Below are 26,349 nucleotides of genomic sequence, written 5' to 3' on the forward strand. Positions count from 1 at the left end.
TGATGATATCTGAAAGGATATGTTCCAATCTCTGGATATTTAATAGTTATGTCAAGAAAATGATATGCAAGGGTTTGATATGAGTATATTCCTTGACCAAAAAGAAATTGGACATATTTAGTGATTATGCAAATAAATTACAATTTTAGCTTAAAAAAAAAAACATAGATATTGTGAATATAATTCATATAGAAGATTGTGTGACTATTCGGTGTTGTATATACTTTTATACTTTCAGACACAGTGTTACTTTTGTGTTCACAGCAGATGACTCTCCGTTAAGTATACGTTCATGCTCTGCTATTACAATCATTCCTGTGAAGGCAGTACAAAACTTTCCTGATCTTGTGCCAACTCCAGGTATATGCTTGGGAAGCAAATGAAGTAGGGTCCATGCTGCTTTTCTTGTTCTGTTTGCTTTGCATCCCAGAGACATGACATTATGTTCATATACATGCTTGGCATTTTTTAAGCATTGGTTGTGCTTTTACATTGGTTTTCATCATCACTTAGTGACCCTGTTCCGAATAGTAACCCCTAGCTCTATTGGGAACTAAGATGATTTGGCATGATTATTGAATCCATGCATTTTACGCTTATTTTTTATACCTTGCATGGTCTTCATTTTTGTTTTTGTTGTTGTTTTTAGTTATATGGAAATGATCATATGCTGAATATACTGCACTATTCGTAAACTATGGACATAGATGTCGTATAATATTAAGACTAAATCAGCTGATGAACAGAATACATGGATTAACACTGATTATGATATCTAGTATAAACTGTTACAATACAGCTACATCTTTATTTTGTATGTTGTATTTGGCTCTATTTGTAAGGCTAGATTCACACAGGGCAGTTTTGCCGTGGAAATTACGTGCGGAGTGCCAGCCGCAGCGGAAAAGCATGCCACAAGCCGCTCCAAAACCCGCGGCTAATACAACCCATGTGACCCAGCCACAGATTCAGGGGTGCAGCTAGATTATACTGGGGTTTAAGGTTCAGGGTAAAGCTAAATTATACTGAAAAAATAAGATAGGTTCTTAGACCCTCTGCTTTAAATTGGGCAGACTCCCACCTTTGCTGTGCCTATTCAGCTGAGTATTGTGGCTTCCGCTATTGTCACTGAATCTCCTTTAGACAACTTTATGTTTTCTGTAGATAAAATAAAACTATTATAAGTCAGTCATCTCTGTTCGTTCCTGCAGTGGCTGAAGCTTGCACACTGCTTGTGACATGCATGCTGCTGCACAGGGCACAGTCTGCCACCTCTCCTGTGACTCTGGTTTTTCAGTATCCTTTTCCCAATTTTAAATCTTCTATATTAGTAGAATGTTTTGACAAGTGTGATCAGGCACATCTCCCTTTGTCATGCTAGGGCATTGCATCATGGAACTGCAAAGATTTCTACAATGAGGATAGTAGACCAAAATTAGGTTACTCGTGGCATTAAAAATTAGTTTGTGGTGGCAAGGAGGAAAATTGAAGAAAAAGGAAGAACATGATTTATAATTAGAGATGAGCGAGAAGGCAAGCTACGGAAAGAGTGAGAGAGAGTGTCCTGCCCCCCCTCTACCCCCCCCCCCCCCCCCTTCATTCCTCCGTGCTCTCCCCTGCCGCTTCCCGCCCCCCGCCGACACCCGAATCTTTTGGGACGAGCGGGCAGGTACTTGCATAAGGCACTACTTGCTCGAGTAGTTTGCCTTTGTGAGTACGCTCGCACATCTCTATTTCTAATGATAAATACTATTAAATATAAATTATGGATGGTGGATTTTTTTTCATTTGTCTGCTAGAATTTCTCAGTAACTAATATATGTTAAAACTACATTATGAGCAATCCTGTAGCAGATTTGTGTTACCCACAATACACCTTTCACAACTGAGAGCAATGCTAGCAATAGAGGAGCAGGGGTACATTTTTTGTGGATTCTCTCTCAGTTCCTGAATTCTGTGACTGCATATTACTGCTTACCATATTCACAGAATACAGACACGGTTAGTGGCACCTGTATTCTGCCGATTCACTGCTGTAATGTTAGTCAATGACAACAAGCTCATAAAAAAATACTATCTAGTTTGATGGCATTTTTGGAAATTGCATTAACTGCAATGCAGCTTTATGATACATTTATGGGTTAAGGTACGTATTTGAACCTGTGGGTATCCTAAAAAAAAATCTACATGCATTGTTGAAGTTGATCAATTGATAATTTCTTTAGCATTTTTCATTCTGTTCACAATTGTGTCATTGTCACTTTGCTTTACTGTTCACATATATGTTTTGCTAACTGTGTTTCCGTGAATGCAAGCATCATGGAGGGTATGAAGAAAAGCATGGCAGTATCTGACCTGCGTTATAGGCTCTTACCATCATTACCATCATACATTAAACTGCATTGAGAAAAGACAATGTATGCTCTCTACTCACTTATTACACTCGTTTTACTCTATTTTAGAAGTGGATCCTACTAAAGTCATCACAGGAAAAGGAGTGGTGACCCTCCGAACAACCATACCACCAGGGGAGGTCCAGAAAAGTAGATCCACATTGGACATTGAGATATCACCAAGTAAGTTAAAGATATTGGTGAAGACTTTGACTTTCAAGATTCTTAAGCAGTTTTATTGATTACCCTCAGTTTTGGAAGAAGTACACTATAGGAGTCTACCAGTACTTTCAAAATTGAAAAACCCCAAGGAAATATAGTTTGCATTAAGGAAACGTATTATCATGTATAACACTTTCCTGATGGCATCTTGTGTTAAATAAAAATGTAATTTTCTTAGTTTCAGTTTCAGAGTAACAGTTTGTTACATCTCTGGTGACTTTAAAGGGGTTGTCCAGTTGTCAACTTTTGAAAGCTTATCCTTGGAATAGCTGATGCACTGAGCTGATTTATGCAGGAAGAAGACTGCTCTATTACCATTGTAGTGGCCAGGCTTTGTATTACAGGTAAAGTTCCTATTGAATGGAATGTAGTACCAAGCCTAGCCACTACAGTGGAAAGCAACTATAGAAATTGGCTCAATGCACAAGCGCACCAGACCAGCGAACAGCAAATTGCTGGGTGTTCGGAAGTTGGATCCATTGCCAATCTACTATTGATGGCCTATTCTAAGGACAGGCCATCAGTAGTTTGCAACTGGACAGCCCCTATAAAGGTGTTACCAGAAATACCGCTAGTTTTGTCCATGGGTTGTGTCATGTTTTGCAGCCCATTGCATTCCAGTAAACAGGAAGTCGAGAAAAATGTCTTCCCCATTTTAACTAATTTCACTTATCTCGGAGAACTTTGACAAACCTTTATACTTGCATGTCAATGCCATTTAGTGTATCAAACTAAACAAAAAACAAGAAAAGTAAATATTGCCATTGCCAAAAATTCTTCCATTCGTTTTGAGCCTTATTGCAGTATGGGTCATTAACACCAATCCGTAATGACAGCTGAAGTAAGCCTTTGGCATCATCTTCTAATGTGTGGAATTGGTAGTAGATATATATTGACTTAAAGAGATTATGGACTCTGGTGATGACTCACAACCTAATCTTTATGTATGCTTCAGCCATGTCAAGACTAAAAGCTATTATGGACTGAATCCATTGAATTTATAATAGGTCTTTATAAATGCATATTAATTGTATTTTGTTATAAATATAGAAGTCCAGAGTATTTGATGTACAAACATGTAAGACTCTGTTCACATGTGCATCAAGTATCCCATTCTTTTCTTCCTACATAGGAACAGATAAAAACGTTGTAAGTTTGGAACAGATTTGTGACTTAATGGACACAAATGGCATTTGATGAATCCCATTGACTATAATTGGGTCCATCGTATTTCCATCATATTTTATGTCATTTTACAGGAAAAACAATTCTGCAGCTATATTGATGGAATCTATAACTAAGGCTCCTATGATACTCTAACCCACGTAGTACACCTTGTAGTATCTGTATGATGTCCCATTAACGTCATATTGTTGGACTCTATTTAGAGCCTCCAGCACAGATCTGGTACAAGATGCCAAACAGAATAGTGTAGCATGCTGCTCTGTCTTGTCCGTTAAAGTGCTAGGCAGCATGATGCAAACCTGATGGATTGTATTACAGCCAATGGGATTCCACCAGCTGACACCTTTGTTTGGTTCAGCTCTTTTGGCAGGACTAAACTATGGATATATTACCAAAATTCTGAAGAGGACTTAGTAGGCGCATGTGTGTCTTCTGGTTCAGTTTTTTGGGGTATTGTCCCATATAAAGGTTTCTACATATAGGCAAAAACAATACCCAAGTACTATGGGTGGGATTTTCACATTGACTCGTGTATTGGCTGCACAATTTTGCAGATAAACAGTTAACATTCATTGTTAATGGTCACTTGGCTTAGCAAGTAAAACTGCTGCTTAAAGGGGTTGTACCAAAATTGTAAGCTTTTTCCCTATCCATAGAATAGGGGATAGCTTGCTGATCAGTGGAGTCTCGCTGCTGAGACTCTTATCGATCTTCAGAACGGGACTTCCATGTTCTGCTCTGGCTGTCACTGCGGGGGTCGCTTTGACTTCCATTCATTTCAATGGGGCTGACGTAAATATCTGAGCCGCTCTGGTATCTCATCAGCTTACTAAGCTAGTACATAGAATGACGGGACTAGAATACCCAGAGAGGCTATCAAAATTGGGACTATTTACTCTAGAAAAAAGAAGGTTAAGGGGCGACCAAATAACCATGTATAAGTACATGAGGGGACAATACAAGGATCTCTCCCAGGATCTGTTTATACCCAGGACTATGACGGTAAAAAGAGGGCATCCGCTACGATTAGAAGAATGCAGGTTTCATCACCAACATAGAAAAGGGTTCTTTACTGTTAGAGCAGTTAGACTGTGGAACTCTCTGCTGGAGGAAGTGGTGATGGCAAAATCCATAGAGGAGTTTAAAAAGGGACTTAATGTCTTTCTAGAGCGGAAGGATATTACAGGATATAAATCTTAGGTTAATTGTTAATCCAGGTATACAGGCAGGTAGGAACTATTAGGGGTTGATCCAGGGATTAGTCTGATTGCCATTAGGGAGTCGGGAAGGAATTTGTTCCCCCGAAGTAAATGAATTGAGTGCTAATGTGCTTGTTTGACCTGCGCTCCATTCCGTCACCTCCTTACCGCAGGGGATGCAGTAACTCTGCATTGAGCAAGATAAGGGATACGGGACCCCTGTTCTCGAGATCAGCGGTTGTCTCATCATTGAGACCCGCCACTGATCAACAAGTTATCCCTTATCCTGTAGATAGGGGATAACTCCCAACTTTGGTACAACCTATTTAACCTCAAAATCATGCAGCCAACAATGAATCACCAAATTTGAAAAACCTATGCATTACATGTTGGCATAGTTTTCGCCCGCATGCGGCGACCACTGCATTGGTCCATACCTGATAGTACAATTTTTCATACCGCAATCTTATTTTTTGTCTGAAAACATTATTTTACTTCTAAGGCGGATTCATCCTTTAAGATTGTATTGGGCAAAAATATATTTACTGTACCTTATAAGGAGCAAAATATACTTGGTTGTCCATATGTTTCCTGGTAATATCCCTGAGTCAAGTAGATGACAGTAAAGTATATAATCAATGTATATTTAGTCTCTAATCTGCAAGATTGGATGAATATAGCAACATCACTCCAAAAAGTTGGTTATTCTGCAAGTCGCCGTTAGCGCTATCAGCCTTCAATCAGCTTGGCAGAACATCTCCCCTGCAGCTACATATATGTAAATGCAAATTGCAATCTGTAATTAGTGTCAAACACTAAAAATTCAATGCTTATTATAGGTTTTAAAAACGGTAGCGTGCCGTTCCATACGTCTTAGGTTCACAGAGACCGATTCACATCATGTTCACAGCTTTCAGCCACTTGATTGTGTTATTTTCCTTTTCAAGCTGACAGAGTCAATGGACAATTCTGCCTTTATTGCTATGAAAGAATTCTTTGTGTCCAGAAAGGTCAGAAACAGTGAGGACATGATATGTAATGCCAGTTACTATGGCACTTGCATTTGCAATCCCGGTTGGGGCTGCTAGCTGCAGCAATCTTGTAGCTCAGGATATGCAGTTTCCTTAATGTATAGCCTCGATATCTAACTTCCAAAAATATTTTTTTTGTCTGTGTAAAACCAGGTGAATTGCCGACAGAAAGAGAACCAGGTAAGACGACTTTATGTGAATGGGTGTTGTGGCTGAAAGCGGTGAAAGCTGGAAACCTCACACTTGAAAACTCTTCACTTGTGTAGATGACAGGCCTCCTTCAGTAGCTGAATCTAATGGGGATTCTCAGTCGAACTCACTGGCTGCCAAAGGATTTCGGAGTGTACGCCCCAATCTCCCATCTGAGTACAAGCTTCAGGTACTGCAAGCCTTTCCCTGCCTATTCTCTAATATTACTCTCCTGTTCTGCTGTTGAGTATGGGTTTTATTCTCAACTGGTTCCAGTTGTCATTCCAATAAGTAATATTCACTCTTATTCTTTTATTAAATGACTTCATGAATTCAGCATATTTTACAGTTTTTTTATTTCAAACTTTTTCAAAACTTTGCTCTTGTTGCACTTGATGAGTAATTTCCGGAGTCTGTACTTTAACCTCGTTCCCCATAACACTTTATGCTGCTTCTCCGTTAATGATGATTATCATGGTGCTGGCTTCCCACAATTACAGATTACTAAAACTATATAAAGGAACCTCTACATGTCATTTCTTCATGTTGACCTAGTATTAACGTATACTTTGAAAGTAAAACTGTAAGTGCAGATTAAATATGTAGAACATATTCATTTTCTAGACATGAATTTGTATTTTATGCTCCATTTTTAGCTAGTGTCAGGTTTTTGTATTTACAGAGACACTTAACTACTTTGAGCCCTATAAGCTAAGTTTATAGGCTCAAGGTAGGTAACTCGCTGAGTTTGGGGATGTAAGTTTTCTACTTCCCTTCTCTGTTGATCCCCCAGTGTCAGTGCTGGAAGCGGACTACTTAGCAGTGCTGCTCAATGCATTAAGCGGAGACTTTGAGCGGTGACACCGGGGAAATGACTGAGCAGATGAGTATAAAACTTACATCCCCAGACTCAGCGGGTCACCTACTTTCAGCCTATAAACTTAGCTTATAGGGCTAAAAGTAGCTGATAGAGTCTTCTTAACAATCTGTATGGCAGACCTAACACTTGGACCCTCTCCATTTCCATTATATTCACTATAGAGATCTATGTGTTGCAGCATGCCTGCTACAATGAAGGAGTGGAACCAGGGTGGCATCTCTACATCAGCCCGGTCCACATGATTGGGCCTTGGGTGCTGTTCAATACCTCTTTCCTGACACTGTAGTAGATCTCTTAGGGGTTGTCTATCGTAAATCCCTCTGGGTCTTCTGCCATTGCAAATCTTCCCTTAGGAATCGTTTGTTGGGAATATCTCAGTGTATTCTGTCACTTTAGACGTTCCCTGGGGAGTTGTTTGTGGAGAATACCTCAATGTATACTGTTCCCCTCTCCTCTTCCTTGTTTTAATATCTCCTATGGTATGTGTACTGATGGGCCAACAGGAACGTGCTTCTCCTAGGCGGCCAATTAACCATAACTGGTGTGTACTTATTCCGACCTCACCCTCACATGGGTGCTAGTTATTTTACTATGTGCATGCATGCTGTACAGAAGCTTGTCTGGTATTGTCTGTATTTGGTCTAAGTTCTGTCTTGTTAGAGCCACCCATTCGTAGTTGTATGGACGTGGAGGGCATCATAGTTGCGCCCTAGAAAGAAATGGTGGATCCAAGTATTAGGTCTGTATTCTGGATTGTTATAAACTCATCTAAAACTAGCCCGAGAGAAAACTTTGACTGGAAATTCAGTTTTGAATATAATTTATAGTACATGTCTTCCCATCTCCCCAAAATTGTAACTTCATTGACGTCCCCTTAAATCAGGGTCTCTTTATGTGCTATATTACTTTTTTCTTATTCTGAAAGAACCACTAATTTTTGCCTACTTTCATATTGCAACCTGTCAAAATATGACAGATATTGTGTCTTACAAGCATTGCCTGTTATGCAAATGTGGATGTCTATATTTTTGGGTGAAGTTTGATGTTACAACACTGCAAGGAGGTCTAGAAGTAGACACTTTGCTCTTCCATACTGCATCCTGAGCATGTGTACATGGCTACTTAGACTGTACTGTTCTGTTTACTGCTATTCCGCTCTCTTCTCTCAGAATATTAGAAGGATATGTCCATACAGCTGAGTCTGATGCAGATTTTTCCTCAAGCATTGAGGCTCTAAAAACTGCGGCAGAAGACTGCAGCTGGGCTATGGATTTCTGCTGTGGCTATGCAGATGGCTAGATTTGTATATGGATTTCCTAACACAGATATTACACGCAATCCACGTGGAGAAGTGACATATCAATTTTTTTCCTCAGCATGCCAATTGTGCCTACAATTTCCAACTTTTTAAGCTACATTTGTCACTGTTCGCTTATTTTATGCCAGAAGCTGGCGTAAATGTGACTTTTGGGACACGGACTGTCATATGATGTGCCAAATTTATTTAGCAACATCTCTAAAAAGATTTGGCGCATCTTACTCTAGTGCATTTTCTCTCAAGTCAGTCATAGGGAACGCCTGTCTTGATAAATCGGGCCAATGAGTAATGATACCCATTAGGATCCATTACTAAACCAATTATAGTAGTCAAATCGGTCGGGGTTCTTGTAAAAATGGGACCGCCTTACTTGAATGAAGACCTGACATAAAGTATTTGTACTAAAAAAAAGAATATAATCTAAATCAGCGATGTAAAATTGTGAAATGCTTCTGAATATAGTAAGGGAAGATATTTTACCCCAAGAACCTGATTGTGAAGACTAACAGTCTACTGGCAACAATACAGTACCACCATAATCAGACATTCCATTTGAACTCCATCTTTTGGTGTAAGCGTCTGAAAGTGCCCTGACCTACATGACAACATGCCCATAGACTACCGGTATCCAATCATATGGCAAAAGAGCTTACTTTTGGCATACATCCATTGCTAAGCTGTATTGAAAAGTGTAGTTGACCATGCTCTTAATACTACTGTTGGCTCGGGCCAACGCTACAGGAGCAATTAAATACTTAGAACAATTAGGTTCAAACTTCTCCTTTTTTTAGTGATAAAAGCAACCAGTATCAGAAAATGTGTTTCGGGACAAAACCACTTCATCAGTTTAGTTGACTTATATATGGTCGAAGACCTGAGGAGCGGGATGTCCCAAGTGTCAGGGAGAACACTGGGATACCGGTGAAGGGTGCAGTGGTCAGAGCAGGAGAAGAATACCTGCATATGTTTGATGTATGTTTGAAGGCACACTTCGAGTGTGTATGCCGCATGTATGTATCTGAGAGGCAGAGGTTTTTAGGCTGTCCACAAGTAATTAAGTCAAGTCATCTCTTGGAAGTTATGTCACAGAGATGCTGTGGTGAAACACATTGGTTTCACAAGAGTTTTGCAAGTGATGCACCAATGGGATAAGTTTTACAACCCCTGATTTAAATGATTATGCTATTCAAAAGTACTTAATTGCCAATTATTGAGGCACATATTTGTATAACTATCCACAGAATAAATCCAATATGAAATGTATGTTCATGGGGATGAATTGGGATTTATTTTTTTTGTAAGAAGAGAAATTCTAGCATTAATGTTGAAAAGGGGCAACATGTTACCAACAACTGATGTTCAGAGGTTCTGCTGGGATTCCATAGTAAATGACAGAAAAAACAGAACAGCATATGGCACTATTTTGCATGGTTAAGGACAGACCGCATTAAGAAACCCAACAGAACACATTGTAGTCAATAGATTCCATCGGGTGCTATTAGTGCCCGTCCTATGACGGAATCTGCCACTCCATTATTTCTCCATGTTTTGCGGTTTTAGAAGCCCCTAAAATATGGTTAGCGTTGCCACCCATCCAGTAAACCACGGGCCCAGCTGGTAATAATGTGCAGGAATCTGTTTCCTTATATTGTGTGTACCACAGAGTTGAATAAATGACGTAAGACAAACCTGTTCAGCGGTTCCATCAAAGGAATTCCATAATGAATGCGTGTAAAAGTACTACAGCATGTTACACTATTTGTTATGGTAGAATGACAGATACCATTACAGAAACTCAATAGCGTGCATTATAGTCAATGGGCTCCATCTGCTGCCACTAGTGCTCATCCTATGATGGATGTAGCACTCTGTTATCTTTATTTTTATGTCTTCCTATGTTGGAACAGAAAAACTGAAATTTTGATGGCGGTCTGAACAGAGCCCAAGGCTGCCTTTACAAGGGCAAAGAACATCACGCAAGATTTGTGCGTTGCAAGATGCGCAAATCTCCCGCAATATGATCCCCATTCTTTTGAATGTGGTCATGCACATAAGCGATGTTTTTGCTACATGGCACCGCGATGCAGGAAACAAATCGCGACATGCTGTATCTTCCTGCGTGCTCTTGCATCACAGCATCCATTGTTTTCAATAGGGCCGGCGACTGCATCACACCACATGCTAGGTGTACACGACGTAAGGGCTCCTATTGAAAACTATGAGAGAAACTTCGCGATCCTCCACCATGGCTGACAGCCGCAGCGGAGGGTTGCTTCTTCCCACGAAGGCTGTTTTGGTATGAAAAGGCTTTGTATCCACAGGGAATTCAAATGGTGGGGAGTGTGTGATTCTCGGCCCCATATCGCACTTGCCAGTTTGAAGTTAGCCTAAGCAAAATGCGCTACAATTCTGGTACAAATTAAGACAAAAAAAGTGTTTCATAAAATTTTAATAAACGTTTTAGATCTTTAGATAGTTTGAAATATGTCACTATATCTTCATTCTTCAGAGAATCATGTTGTAAAAAGTTTTCTGTCCCTTCTATATCGTGTGTTTTATGTTAGCATGTAACCTTCCTTACATGACTTCATCCTATTATATCCAACAATCAACTTCCCTCTCAAGTCCCATAATTTCAGTTTCTTAATTTTATGCCTTACAATTTCATGTTTCCATATGTCTTTGTAATACTCATCATTTCTGATCATTTTTTCTCCTTTTCTTATTTTTATTCTACATACGTCCATGTAGAAAGAGCTCCCTCCTCCGATCCCTCCTCCTCCCAAAGAGGAGAGTTTTGCATGGCGTCCACATACTAACACTAAATTTTCTTACCTAAAACCAGTGCCTATTTTGGATGGGCTTTACCTTAGTTCTCCCAAGCCCTATATACCGCATGCTATGGGTGCACCTCCCTATTCTACAGCTTATAACCAAGAAATCTCTGCAGACCACTCTAACATCCCTGCTTCTCACTCTGCAGTTAAGCACGTTGATAGTAGTTCCCTGCTGCCAAACACGTCACCACAACACCAGCCCAGTGAGTCAAGCGGTGCAGTCAAAAGTGTTGCTGGAATGAATTTGAGTCATGAGCCCAAAGCCGATAAAAAGGTCAGCAGTCTATATGTAGCTTGTTTATCTAACAGCACTGGCCCAGCTGCATCTGAAAATCCCACCAGCGTTGCACATGATAAAGCAGAGGGTGCTGAATTGGGAGCTGATGTAACTAAATCACCAGCCACGAACATTGTTTCTTCAATAATAGACACCGGAAAATCCCCACCTCCCATCCCTCCCAGGCCATTCTTTGACCCTGTCCCAAGTAAAGATTCTATTAGCGATGGTGAAATAGATACTTTCTGGAGTCAATGTCCTCTGCATCGAGAAATGGGACGCACAGAGCCAGATACACAGCATCCTGCTGGCCGTGTCAACATGACTGCAAAGGAACCCTACTATACATCAAAGTCTAAACAGACCCCAGGGGCGCAGAGATTCCGTGGCATGGTACTTTGTTTTCATATATTTACGCACCTTGACTTTCCATTATTTCTTGATCATCACTAACAATGTCTTGTTTTGTCTAATGATGTGTAGCTGAAATAGTGTTTGTCACATTTCCAGTAAATTGATACTCTCTTTCGGCACAATCCTTTACTTGTTTTGTCTGTAATTTAGCACTTTTTGCTTTTTCTTTTTTTTACTGTTGTCATTCTTGCAAGCGAGTTGAGGCATCCAGACTTTGTAATAAGAACGATGAAAACTCTTAATGTGATTTGTATTTTAATAGACTCAATAACTGTTTTTACTCTTTTTATGTCTATTACTGTTTTAGTTATATGTATCACAATGGTGCACTCTTTCTCCGAGCCTCTGCAGCATGGTTTTTTATTTGACATGTGAATGCATGTCATCTCACATCTGCACACTTTTAAGTATATCAGTTTCCGCCGTGCGTAACAACACCTTATTTCCCACAGGATGGCACTTCAGTCACAACTCAGCCTGAGGTTATAGTAGTCCCACTCATCCAGGTTAAAGTTGAAAGAGAGCAAGAATCCACCTCGAGCACTCCGCCACCACCTCTTGTACCCGCTGGCAAATTCTCAGCCTCCCCAGAACTTGTCACCTCTAACTTGGCTTTTCCGACACTTGATGATTTTATTCCCCCTCATCTGCAAAAGGGATCAAATCATAGCTCTCCCAGTTTTTCTATATCAAACAATCTACCGTCTTGCTCTCCACCTCCTTCACCGGTTCCTCCGGTAACGGAGGACTCACACAGAGTCTCGGAACTTGATAACAGTGGAGCCGTCTTACACACAGTAAGCTGCTGTTACCTTCACTATGTACTCACAACATACTTCTTCTTTACTAGCTTACTAAATATCAACTGGTCAATTGCTGCCTCCTGCCAGAAAGCATGACTAACCGTATTTCCTTCTGTTCTGTATTGCATGGACTCTAATTGTAACTGTTCTGTCTGTTTGACGGTAGCATCGATTGTTGTTGTTTTTTTTTCATTTTTGTGCTTTTAGAAATGTGGGTTGTTTTACTATGAATTGTATTGAAAATCATATAATGGTATGGGAGACTGAAAACCATTATATGCAACTGTAAACAAATTGTGCTATGTGCGTCATGCTGTTTTTGTATGTTTTCCGCCCTTCGGACGATGGCACACCTGTTTTGCATAGTTTGAGCGACTCTACAGGCGTCTAGTTGTCTCTGTCCAGTGTGACGATGCAAAGCTTATTTTTCTACTTGTCCCAGTGAAGCCAAGTGAAGTGATCCAGTTTCATTAGATACTGCATGTGTTTGCATGTCTGACTAGTTACCGTTAAAAAGATCCTGTCACTCTTTTTGCAAACTGGATTAGATAATCTAACAGAATGCCATTGAACCAACGGCCATTGGACTGTAGATTTTCATGGAAATATATTGGTTGGAGAGATCTTTAATAATTTTATATTCCAGACCTGTAATAAAATAACTTGTGCTTTGTTTTTAGGAGCCTCTGGCAGATGACATTCCTGTTCTGAGTTTGAGCAATGATAAACTCTCCTCCTTTGCGCCCTTAAGCAAACCCTCGGTGTACCCATCTACTACCACTGTAAATCCCACCATAGTACTTCTGCAGCATAATAGAGGTACGGTTAGCTTGGTAACTGGTAAGGATGATGCCTGTTCTATATCTCATGATTGTATACATGGTTTATTCTAGACTTCTTTTGAAAGCTCCACTATACTGTTCCCCCTTAATCATTTTATGGGCCGAGTAAGCTGAACTTCAGGTAGTTGGTTGTATCCTGACACTGAAGAGCTTCTTTAGTTGCCCCTACACCTTCCACAAGAGCAGACAAATCCAGTTTTTCGTTATTAGGAACCCACCAAATATATTTGAGTTTTATTTTCTAAAATTGTTTTAACTTTGGCCCATGAATTACCTGATAAAGTTTTGTGATGTTATATGTAATTTAGTTCTACACACTTTCCATTTTTTGATAAGAAATTCATCACACAACTCTCCAAATCTCAGCTTATTGAACCCAAGTGTGATGTAGAACATGGGACTAGAGATGAGCGAGTATACTCGCTAAAGGCAATTGCTCAAGCGAGGGGGGGGGGGAGAGAGGAAGAGAGAGATCTCCCCTTCGTTCCGCTCTGCTCTCCCCCGCAGCTCCCTGCCCGCCACCGGCACCCGAACCTTCAGTCTCGAGCAGGCAGGTACTCGCTAAAGGCAATGCTCGCTCGAGCAATTGCCTTTAGCGAGTATACTCGCTCATCTCTACATGGGACATTAGGGTTAACTGCAGCAATCACTAAATTTTTAGGTTTCCAGCATAGATATGGTCCACTAGCTCACTGTTTATTGTGAAGAACATGCTTCTCTGATGGCCGACAATGATTTGTGAATATTAAATATATGATAAATATTTTGACCTATGTAGCAGTCTTTGCAGTTGGACTGTTATATGTAGGCCATAATACTCTCCTGTAGATATGAGATTGCTGGTTGATCTTTCACTGCCCACTTTCCATGCATTGGTCTGTAGTAGAAAAAGTGTGGAAAAAAAAGGGAGGCCGAGCACCTACTAAAGACTGGAGGAGAGGCAGGTGGAAAAAAGACATGTTTAAAACTAATCAAGCAGATGATTAGGTGCTGCCTGCCTAGTACACTGACTGACCATGAGTCATATTACCCTAACTATATAAGTTGAGACACAGAAAAGAACTAAAGCTCTGGCGCAATCTGTTGGTGTATGTTGACTAGAAAGAACTCAAGTAGATGGAATGGATTCGTGAAAAGCATACTTAATTCAAAACCACCACATGATGCGTTTCAAGGTGCTCAGACCTCTTCATCAGACAGCTGGTTTATGTACTAGTGTGTAGGCAATACAAGTTCCTCAAGGTCCGGTTAGCATGGATATGACCTCTGTTGGTCAGTAGTCGCACACAGGAGTAGCCAGGAGTAACACAAAGTGTCAAAGCACCCCTGGCCAGTTCTGCGTGAAATTGCTGGCCAGAAGTGGTCATAACCATGCAAACTGGACCCTAAGGAATTTGTATGACCTGCATACTAATACATAATCCAGCTGTCTGATGAAGATGCCTGCGCAACTTGAAACGCGTTACTTGCTGGTTGAATAAAGTATGCATTTAAAGGGTCCATGTTGTCTACTTGATTTTTTCCTACAGTAAATGTATACCAACAGGTCGCGCCTAAGGCTTAGTTCTTTTTCACCTCCATCACACATTGGTAGACCTAATTGTCTCACCAGTATATCAATACTAGAAACGAGTTATTTCTTCATAACCAGCCCATAAGAATATTGAATGGAAGAGATCAGAAAATTAAATAATGAGTGAAGTGTATGAGCTGGTAGTTCTGAAGGGAATTCTTTTACTGAGGGGTATTACACTCTTTGTGCAAGTAAGCAGCAGTTTTAACAGCTAATCGGCACTGCATTAATAATGAATTTAAAACCATGCCATTCTATGGTAAAACCTTATATTTGCACATGTGGACTCTTCACTATTGTGTTTTAGTTTGCAACACTGAAAGATCAATCGGTTATCTATTTGTCTGGTTTTAACTGAGTTGAGTTTTTATAGCCTTTACTGTGACATTATACTTCCTAGCGCTATGTTAGCACTATGGAGATTGTATATGGTTATGTAAATCATTTATGTAGTGCTTTATTGCTCCCCTGCTACCGTAGGTCAATTGCATTCCCATGGAAGTGTATGTGTTAAAAGGAAACAGAACAACAAATAAGGTTATCTGATGACTGATCATTGGCAGGGAGCACAATCAGCCAGGTGCACAATGCCTTCTGCTTCTTCAATCTCAACACTAGATCTTAGGCCAAATATAATCTAACAATGCGCTCACTCAGACAGTTGCCTGTTTCCGGCTAGGGCTAGATAGTGACATGAAGTCCCATACAAATCACAGTGAAATTGAAGTCACAGCGCCATGTCAATACTCAGAGAATTATACAGGGCTTTTATGGCTATTAAAACAGCGTTATTCAACAGTTTTAGGGGTTTCAATGAACTTCCAGTTGGGTTCAAACTAATTCGGACCAAACCAAACTTTTTGTAAACGTTCAGCAAATCGGCCGATTTGCTCATCACTACTTTTTCTAAAATTGCAACAGGGTCAATAATTGAAGTCGCATTGTGACTGTGATTTTAAAACTACAGGGTGGTCCAAAGGTATGGAGACCCCTAAATAAATGGATACTTGTGTTTGTAAATGGAATCCTATGTGCACCATGTTGCTTTAGGGGAAGGGGACAAGTCTGAGAGGGATGGTGGCTGTTTTGAAACCCGCCCTCTTGGAACCAAGTCAAACATTCGTGTACCTTTTATTCCTGTCAACGTTAACAATTTTGCTATGATGTGGAATACAATGACGACCCACTACAGGATATTCTCGATGTGCTCCCTGTTGTTTTGAATAGTCAAGGCTGTCTTCTTTTCTAAGTCACGATGCATTGAGACACCCCAGCAGAAATGCTTGCACAAGCATCCAGGATCCACTGTTGTATTTGCGTCACACTCTGGATTTTCACTGCGTAAACCCTGGACTTGACATCATCCTACAGGTAGAAGCCTAAGAGAAGTGTGTGGGCTACTCCACTCGGCTATGACATTCAATCCACTTCACTGGAAGCTGCTAATCCAAAAACTTGCAGACCTCTCATCCATAATGTGGGGAGTGCCATCCTGATGGAAGAACACTGGGAACATGCCATTTTCTCATGTGAGAGATGCCGGGTGCTACAATGTGGGCTCTTGCAAATGGACGCCAGGATGGCTATTGTTGTTGCTTTGTTTGTGGCAGTTTTGTTACATCCACATTATGGGAGGTCCAACACAGAACCTGTTTGGTAAAATTTGGCAAGCAATTTTGCCAATTGTGCCATCGTGGATGGGTTGTCTGTTAGGGTGTAGACTGTTGAAATCCACTGCAATGACTCAGGTACTGCGCTCTCCAGAGATCAGCACAATCTCTGTCCTCTTCTTGCATGTTAATCTCACGGCCATATATGTGTTTGTAACAAAGAGAAAATTGATCATAACTTTGGCAGGGATAAAGGTATATGACATTTAAGAACACATTTTGATTCCTCTCGAAATTCTCTACCAGACACATATGTCACATGACTTGGTTCCAAAATTGTTGCTTGCAAAATGGCAACCATATTGGATATCGCCCCTCACAGATTTGCCCCTTCCCCTTAGCAACATGACACACACAGGATGGTGTTCCCAACCACTATTCTCCATTTATTCAGGAGTCTACATGCCTTTGTACTACCCCAATAAGCCCAAATGACTCCATGTACCTCTCTAGGTCCTCATCTTCCGCTAGAACAGTTAGCTATCCAGTCTTTGAGCTGAGATCTAATATGGACATGATGTGTTTGTTGACATATAGTAGACTCTATGGATGTTTTACAAATGTAGCAGGTCCGTAAGGACAGCTGTATGGATCCACCACACCCATCATACAGTATAAACTTGGGGCCCAAATTATCCCTGACAGTGTATTGCTAACTAGCAGCATTAAAAACTTGTAATTTGTCATTGGTAAGCTCATTAACCTCACAAGCGGTCTTCCTTATCCCATAAATGTCTACAAGCCTGTTGGCAGATCTATTATTTATTTTATCTGCGGTAGTTTGTGAGTCATTGGCTCATTTACACGTAGCAATTATTAGTATGATTCCAGGGAATAAAACCAAACACAACAATTCTCATTGTGTAAACAGCTGGAAGATAAATGATAGAATGATCCGCGGTTGTGCAATGTATCATCCTTATGTGGAAACTGTCATTTCGTTGGTTTCATTCAAATGCAACCTGTAAATGATTCTCAGAGCCGCTTTCACATCTGCACTGTGAATTCAATCTTTCTGTTATATAATAAGAGCGGAAAAACATAATTCAGGCTCTGATGAACCCTTCGCACAACGGACAACAATGGCACCTGGTGGACTCCATTGGCTTATAATGGTGACTGTTTGGTTCCCTTATGGTAGTGAGTCCCAACTAGAGTGCTGCGACTCCCATGCTGGGAATCACTCAGCTGAAACTAAATGAGCACCGCCAGAATACATTAGGGTTGGAGCAGAAGCACTGCTCCTACCCTTGTGTAGTAGCCAGTGCTCGTAATTGAAGGTGCAGCTCTTATTGAAATCAATGGGAGCTGCACCTGCAATTACATACACCGGCCACTACACGGAGGATAGAGCAGCAGGTTCTGCTCCAACCCCGGTGTACTTCTGCGGTGCTGCCTGGAAAACGCCTTTTAGGCTTGGTGCAAATGGGACGGATTTGCTGTGGAATTTCCGAGTGGACCCTCCGCACAGTTAGCAGCAAAGTGGATGAGATTTTAGTAGGGGTGTCCTGCAGTAAAAGTTTTTTGTCTAGGGGTGCACCAAAGCTGAACAGGTTGGGAAACACTGCCTTATGGTGTCCTTCATTTTACGGGAAAAAATAGCATTGACTGAGGTTGCGGAGGAAGGCTCCAACCTGAATGTGAACAGAGCCCTAGTATGAGAGTAGTAAAATCTTCTGATTTATTATAATCTTGAATGTCAATACTGTCACCAATTGCTTGCACAGAAAAATTGCTGCATGTAAATGGACCCTCATGTAAATGGACCCTTATGTTCATCTTGTTTCCTCATTCTCTTTCCTAATGTGTATTGTATGTTCACGGATTGCACCATGGTCTCTATGTACCATCTGCCTGTTGATTCACTTTCTTCTCTGCACCCTTTTCCTCCGATTGTTTCACTCGCCATTTTGATCCATTAGTCACAGTCTATTATGTCCCATTATTGCGTATAGCGAATATATGGCATGCATGATAAACTTGACACTTGTTTTACACATATTTCTCTGCTTTTTTTACCACAGAGCAGCAAAAACGGCTTAGTAGCTTGCCAGGTATGATACCAATGCCATCCACGCTTGTTATGTGCTTTTGCATCTGTTTAGTAGACATGTTAAGAGATGTTAGACAACATCCTTGTCTGATTATTGCTGATGAATATTATGGGATGTCAGCAGGTTCATTATATAAGCAATGAAAAACCTTTACGAAATCTATATGAAATATATGGACGCCTCTAAAACGTCATATATCAAAGCTGTCTAAGAGAAAATGTGGCCATGTTGGCCAGAGCAACTTATCGGAGGACATTTTTCCAATGCAGCTAAGAAAATTAAAATTGATCCATGATTGGTTGCTGTGGACAACATGATTAGTTTAAGCTGCTTTTATACATGAGTGAGGTCCGTAACTTATAGCAAATAAATAGCTATAGGCTCTTCATGAGGATCTGTCACTTCAGTAGGAGTTAAAGAGGTACAGTAGATCAATAGGGCATTTTAATCAGTTCTTCCATTAATTTATGGCTTCATATTTCATTCATGTTGATTTTCTTCCTGAATTGGTAGGCAGGCGTTTGATCTATTGTATTGTTGTTCTCTCGAAATGGTTTCACCGACTATGTAGAGATTGAGTATTTTTGGGGTAGCACTAAATGGAGTCTTTTGCATGACTAAATGGTTGTGTTTGAGTGCATTGTTGGTGAAGAGGGTCACATCATGCTGCACTATTGACCGTGAGTTCCCTGTTGAACCAACACTTGACTCTCATAGAAAGCGAAGTATAAAGTTGGAAAATGTTATATATGTACACGCAAGCCAGATCTCTGCTTAAACCTTTAAAAGTGTTATCCATGTTCAAAGTCACTTGAATATTGATGAGCAGCAATATCCAACATAGCCCATTGACAAAAAATGCTGGTCTTTCGGGGAAAAATGTGTATTCTTCTGCTCCCAGTCATCCCCTTTAAAAGGAATCTATCAGCTACTTTGAGCCCTATAAGGTAAGCTTATGGGTTCAAAGTAGCTGATACATTGAGTCCAGGGATGTAAGTTTTATACTTGTCTTCTCCGCTGCTTCCCCGTTGTCAGCTGCCAAATCCACTGCTGAATACTTTTGGTGGTCTACATAGTTGCACTCATAGAGGACTACATAACATTTGTTTAAGTATGCATTGCAGAGGTAGGTTTGAGAGCTGACAGCGGGGAAGGTAAGTATAAATCTTACATCCCTGGACTCAGCAGGGTAGCTACATTGAGACCAATAGCTTAGCTTGTAGAGCTCAAAGTAGCTAGCAGGAGTATCTTTAAATCTGATTCATCACCCCATGAAATAATTTCCTATAAGGTCATGTCCCTTATACAGTATGTACCTGGCCACTTATCTACCAGGTAAGACCCTACATGGAATATTTAAATTGGTCTAAAAGTAATATTTTCTTATACCCCCATGTGATAGTCTCAGCTAAGTGAGCTAACATTCCAAGATTGTTCTCAATTCTTTAAACTGAGTCTGCCAAAAGATATTTCCAATGTAAAACTGCAGACGTCGCTGGGTAGAGGCAAGGGTAGGTAGAGGTAAAGTCCCCTGGTGAAAGCACCGAGTCATGACTGACTCCTACGGTGATGTCACATTGGGGTGTTTTCTTGGCAGACTGTTTTTGCGGAGTGGTTTGCCATTGCCTTCCCCAGTATTCTTGTACCCCCCAGCAAATTGGGTACTCATTTAACTGATCTCGGAAGGATGGAAGGCTGAGTCAACCTGAAGGCAAAGCAGAGGCAATGGAGCAAGGTCTAATCATACATTTATCAATGATTTCATTAGAAGCAGCACCCAGAAAAATGAAGTTTTAATTGCCAGGGTGTCTCTGTGCAGGTGCCATGAAGGCATACCTAGTCTATTTTGTGCCTTCTATCCATTGATCTACTGCACAACTATGATTGACAGCTGTAGCATATAACCAGGTGATTGCTACAATTATCTCTCAGAGCTGCCTTTTCCTACCTAGTGCTGTCAGCAGTTTTTCATCAGCATACCTATTGCCAGACTCCCTTTAAATTCAGATATTCTATATTTTTGGCAGTTTTCAGGTCCCTTTATAAACCTCTTGGGAAATAAGAAAGTAAAATTGATTTTGTGCATGCTGTATCATATAACCGTCTAACTCCAATGCATCCCGATATTGTGATTCTAGCAACATGCCAACATTGTTTTAAAGAGCAAGTAATCCTCTGCACATAAGAATGTATTAAAGGCAAGCCCATCCTTCCAAATCACATAGCTCCCTTACAATTTGCCACCCCACTTTTTTAAAATCGTGAACGGCAAATCTGCCTACTTTAGCTAACAATGCCATTCAAGAGTCCGGGAAAGATGAGTGACAACTCCCATTCCAGCTGTAATTGCAGCTACTTACTTTCACCAAGTTTGGTAGGATCAGACATAATTAAGGAATGTCTAAATATCATTAGAAGAGAATGTATTACACATCATGGTCATTTTTTGTTGTTGTCAGAGAACCCTATTACTAGAAGCTCTGTATTCAGTATTTTGCATCTTGACAGTGTGAAGACCAGTTGTAAGCTGCCCTCTGCTGGTAGATGTCCTACAACTCTGGCCGTGTGTAAAACTAGTGCGGCACGAAAAAGGATAAGGGTCTAATCAAATCAGGGGTTTCTGCCCATACAAATAGTGGAGAAAGTAAATTGTCATTTTCTAGTTGGAAAATGTCTACGTTAATCAGGACTCGTTCTGATGACGCCTCAACCTGACATCTTCTGTGTCTGTGGAGATGATTCCAACTAAACATGCAGATGTCTGGAATAAATCTAAGCTATAATTGCTGCTGTCACTAGATAAAGATTACCTCTTCTCATAATGAGGGTTGGAGCATTCTAAGAGCAGCTCCGCTGGCATTCTGCGTGATTACAGTATTCACCTACCGCCTCCTTTCTTGATTAGGAAATGTAGTAATATGACATCAAGTGAAAATGGATTTCTGTATATGACCTGATCAGGTTTTAGTGTGTATGTATATATTATACATATTATAATTTAACCCTTCCCCCACAATATCTTTCCAATAAAACTTCTTGGTGACTTCCAGCATGCATAAAGACATACTGCCTGTGTTGTCTGCAGACTTGACCGTGGGGTCCATAGAGCTTTTAGGTTGTTTTGATTCATGTTGAGTGATCCCTTGTCTTTCCGGTAGCTCAACTGTCTTCCCAGTGTTTTTTGTGGAAGATGATGTCACAGGAAGTCACCTAACCACCACAGCCAATTGGAGGCTGTGGCATCACCCCTCTGAACTCCTGGTATCGTGGTGCACAGGATGTGAGTGCTGATGGCAGGAGCATGGGTGGTGATGCTGCAGTCTCTTATTGGCTGCAGCACTCAGGTGACTTCCAATGACCTCTTCTTGCACAAAAACACCGAAAAGATGGTGGAGCCACCGGTAGGACCAGGGATCACTCAATATGAATCAAACCAACATAAGAGCTCTATGGACCCCATATTGAGTAAGAGCCCATAGATGCCCATGGTAGAAGAGGCGGAAGTACAGCTGATTTTGTTATTTCAACACAGTTGGAGCTATAGCGGTAACCGATCCACCCCTTTCAGTTTTATATGTCATAATTGCCTAACTGCATGTCAACATATTCCCTTTAAGAGCATGGCTACTCTCTTGTCTTATGGGCATTTCAGGATATTTCACTTACAACAGTATTTGAGCAATCTTGAGCATTATCGAAAGTACATTTTTAATTTTCACTTTTCATCCTAGCATACATCTACTATAGTGGTATGATGACTATTTTCTTGACCGTCTCTAGAATTGTACCTGTATAGAACATGAATAGTTGTTGAGTGGTCCAATCATCACATGCTGTTAGTTGCCTTTTGTAGAATGTATGTTCCAGTAGGTTGTTCATTTCTAGTGCGGCTATTCTGTAGCATAGGTATTCTACCCTATTTGGGAACATGCCACATGCTAGTCATGCTAGATAGTGTCATGAGATAATTTTTTGTTATTTCAGATCCTGTGCTAGATGGCTCTCCCAATGAAAGAGCAGAGCCAGTGACAGTCCAGGAGAGGAAACGTCCGGATAATCCCCCAATGCAGAAAAAGTCACTAGATAATACAAGAAGAGAGGTTCGCTCGCCTCACTACACGGGAGAAATGTCAGCAGATGAAATAGGCATACCACTCCGGGTAATGTATCTCCTATGCAAGTGTCTTCAGATATGAATGAAGTAGTTTGCTTAACAAATGGCCAAAGTTACTGAAATACTTGAAATGGAATTTTATGCTTTTAACATGGCATAGCTCACAGAGGATTGCCTGCTCTTAGTGTAATTGTAGCAAACCCTCAATTGTGACAGGTATTACGTCTGTACGTGTTTCCAGACCCTGGATCGCTCCACTAACCGTAAGCAAGGTTCTTGAAAATTGTGGGAAAATGCAAAACAATGTATATTAATAATACCAATAATAAGAATCTTTATTAATGTATCAACAATATAATCAGCAGTACTTTACAGATCCGAGGGTACACGAAGTAATAAAATAAGTCACTACATATAGTATTGGATCAATAAAGAATTTGAACAATACAGATGAGGGCCTTGCTCGCAAGAGCTTACAATCTATGAGGAAATAGAGGGGAAACCAGAGGCGCAAATAGAAGTTCTTGGGCCGAGATCCAAAATCTCTAAAAGGGCCCCCTACCTACCATCTTCAATTTATAATACTGGTGTCTTGTTACGTGATGGCTGGGCCTCTGGGCTCCCTAAGGTTCCAGGGCCCGGTAGCGACTGCTACCACTGCAACCCCTATAGCTACACCCCTGAGTGACACAAGAGCTACAAAGTTGTCCTAAGTTTTCATTCTGATGGTTTCCCACTTTGGGTGTACTAAACAGTCTGGTGTTCAGTGGAGGCATCTGGCATAAGTTTTAATATATCCCTTAGACCTCATTCACATGTGCATATGCAATTTTGGTCCGTGAAAAATGTGCTTTTTTGGGGTGTGTGTTTTTATGTTATTGTTCTCAGTAAGAAAAACTAAGTAATCTTGTAGATATGATACATTTTTTATGGCGTTGCCTCAGTATTCACTACGTTTTTTTCCTGCCTTGCAAAAAAGTTCAAGAGTGTCCAAGTGACCGAAGTTTTGTCACAACCGCCAGAAAACAGGGTGCATAAAAACCCCACAGTGAATAAGGATACTAATGTGTGTTCAGTGTAATTTTTTACACACCCATAGACTTTAGGGCTCATTCACAGGGACATGTATTCTGTCCATGGTCAGTCCATATTTTTTACTGACTGAATATGGAAAGCACGTGGACCCATTGAATCGCAGCATGTCCTATTCCCATTTTGGTGCACATTCACAGACCAAAATCACCCATGAAAGTCTATGGGTGCCTAAAAAAAATATGGAGAACGTGCATTAACAGCCATACTTATTGCATTTAGTGTTTTTTTTTTACTCACCCCTTTTCTCTGGGTTGTGACACTATAGGTATCACTTGGACCTTTTTGCTTGTTTTTTTTTTTTTTTTGCGCATAAACAAAACACAGTAAACAGTAAGGCTGGTTTCACACAGCAAAATAAATCCTGTGAGATTTGCGCGTTGTGAGAAGCGCAAATATAAACTCCATTCTTTTGAATGGGGTCATACACATGAGCGATTTTTTTTTTTATTTTTTATTTTAATTTTATTTTCTTTCCTGCATCACAGCGCAGGAAAAAATCACGACATGTTCTATCTTTGGGGGTGCCCTCACTTTGCCCGTTTGCTTTCAATGGGGCCAGTGGCAGCAGCATCGCATGCTAGGTGCATTTGAGTGCGATGCGAGGTCTCGCCATTGAAAACAGTAGCAAACACTCTGCAATCCAAAGGATCGCTGCTTCCCCAAAGTGATTCAAAGCAGTTTTGATGCAAAAACTCCCCGCATCCGTGGCGAAATCGCATGTTGGCGAATACGATATCGGGCCGCGTTTCACGGCCTGATATCTTACTCGTCCATGTGAAATTAGCCTAATATAACACATACTTAAAAAACTGCATATGGAGAGGTAATGAAAAGGGTGCATTTTTCAAAAATCAAAATTTGCATACAACTGTGTGAGTGACGCCCAAGTGGGCGATATTAGTTCATGAATATGCCCCACAACTAAATAGGACTAAATACACCAACTTATTTCTGTAGGTCCGTGTGCTGCCTGTATTCAGTCAGTAAACATTATGGACTAAATATGGATAGATAATACACCCTTGTGAAGGGGTGCTTATAGAGAGGAGTACATTTTTTTGCCTAACTTGAAGCAGTTCACTAGATTTTACATTAACTGTTGGCGAAATGAAGAAAAAAATATTACGCGATTCAATTCTGCTATTTTATTCTATCAACCAGTGAATTGGCTAATTCCGAATATTGTATCAGTACTCGATCACTATGAAGATATGGGTGTACTTGTGCAACATACAAACAGGGAACTGAAATGTTTGAATTTCGTACATGAAGGAGCTTGTATCTGCATTCAGACATTTACCAAATGGGTTGCGTTATTCTGTACATTCGTATATAACATAGATTTATAGTATAGCTGATATCTTACTGGCACTGATAGTGAAACGTTTGCTTGGTGTCTGAGCTATGTCCATGGTTCGGCCCCTTCCAGTTTAGTGCAAGTAGACGTGGGAGCTGTCGGCACAGAACTGGCCATTGAGTGTACATAACTGTGCGCCCACTGCTCTCCTAGTAGTAAGCACATAGCTTGCTGTGAAGCCTTTATGTGAGCATTGAACGGAGTGCATTATATCCGTAAATGGATATGGAGAAGGCATTTTAGGTATGCCGGTAATTACATTTTTATCATCTGCTTTGTGTTATATGTTATGGTAGAGTTAAGTTTTGCTGGAGTTTTCCGGGACTATGACATTGATGGCTTACTCTTTTAGCATAGGTCATCGATGCTTGACCGGTGGGGGTCTGACCTCAGGACATAATGAAGGGCTGTTGATCAAGCCTTGGATAAGGAAAGAACATTATAGTCCTGGAGAATACCTTTAAAAGAATTTGAACTATTTCACTGTTTTAACCATAATGGTTTGTTTTATCTAATGAGTCCTAAGCATTTGATGTTATCTGTTTGGTACCATGCACACAAAAGTTATCATTGGGATGGATCTTATTGGTGTTTACTACTTGGGGCACCTTAATGAGCATCTGTCATGACACTCACTGCAATCTGCTGAGTAGCTGCATACATTATATGCAAGCAATGGCTAACCAAGAGGCGGATGCATTATTTGTATATGCTGTATTCTACTTTGTTAATACATTTAATAGCCTTGTAGGGAGTACAGATGCCCTCTCTATGCTCTCCATCTTAGGACATCCTACAGCAGAGGCACGCTTCACTGACTAGTTGGAGTCTATTTAAAGTCGTCTACCCTGGTGACTAGTGTCTGATTTTAGTACTCTAACCCTAACTAATGAATA

General features: G+C 40.5%; 1 protein-coding gene across 1 annotated transcript in view; it reads left to right on the forward strand.

The window, feature by feature from the left end:
- The window catches only part of LOC136625979 (sorbin and SH3 domain-containing protein 1-like), a 227,220-nt gene that overhangs the window by 94,830 nt on the left and 106,041 nt on the right, over positions 1-26,349 (forward strand). Inside the window, exons 5-12 of the mRNA XM_066600632.1 lie at positions 265-360; positions 2,463-2,576; positions 6,184-6,210; positions 6,297-6,409; positions 12,398-12,742; positions 13,429-13,567; positions 18,858-18,887; positions 22,872-23,047. Coding sequence (XP_066456729.1) covers positions 265-360; positions 2,463-2,576; positions 6,184-6,210; positions 6,297-6,409; positions 12,398-12,742; positions 13,429-13,567; positions 18,858-18,887; positions 22,872-23,047 — 1,040 coding nt within the window. The remainder of the gene's footprint in view (positions 1-264; positions 361-2,462; positions 2,577-6,183; positions 6,211-6,296; positions 6,410-12,397; positions 12,743-13,428; positions 13,568-18,857; positions 18,888-22,871; positions 23,048-26,349) is intronic.

The sequence above is a fragment of the Eleutherodactylus coqui genome, chromosome 4 (genome assembly GCF_035609145.1).
Source record: "Eleutherodactylus coqui strain aEleCoq1 chromosome 4, aEleCoq1.hap1, whole genome shotgun sequence".
NCBI lineage: Eukaryota > Metazoa > Chordata > Amphibia > Anura > Eleutherodactylidae > Eleutherodactylus > Eleutherodactylus coqui.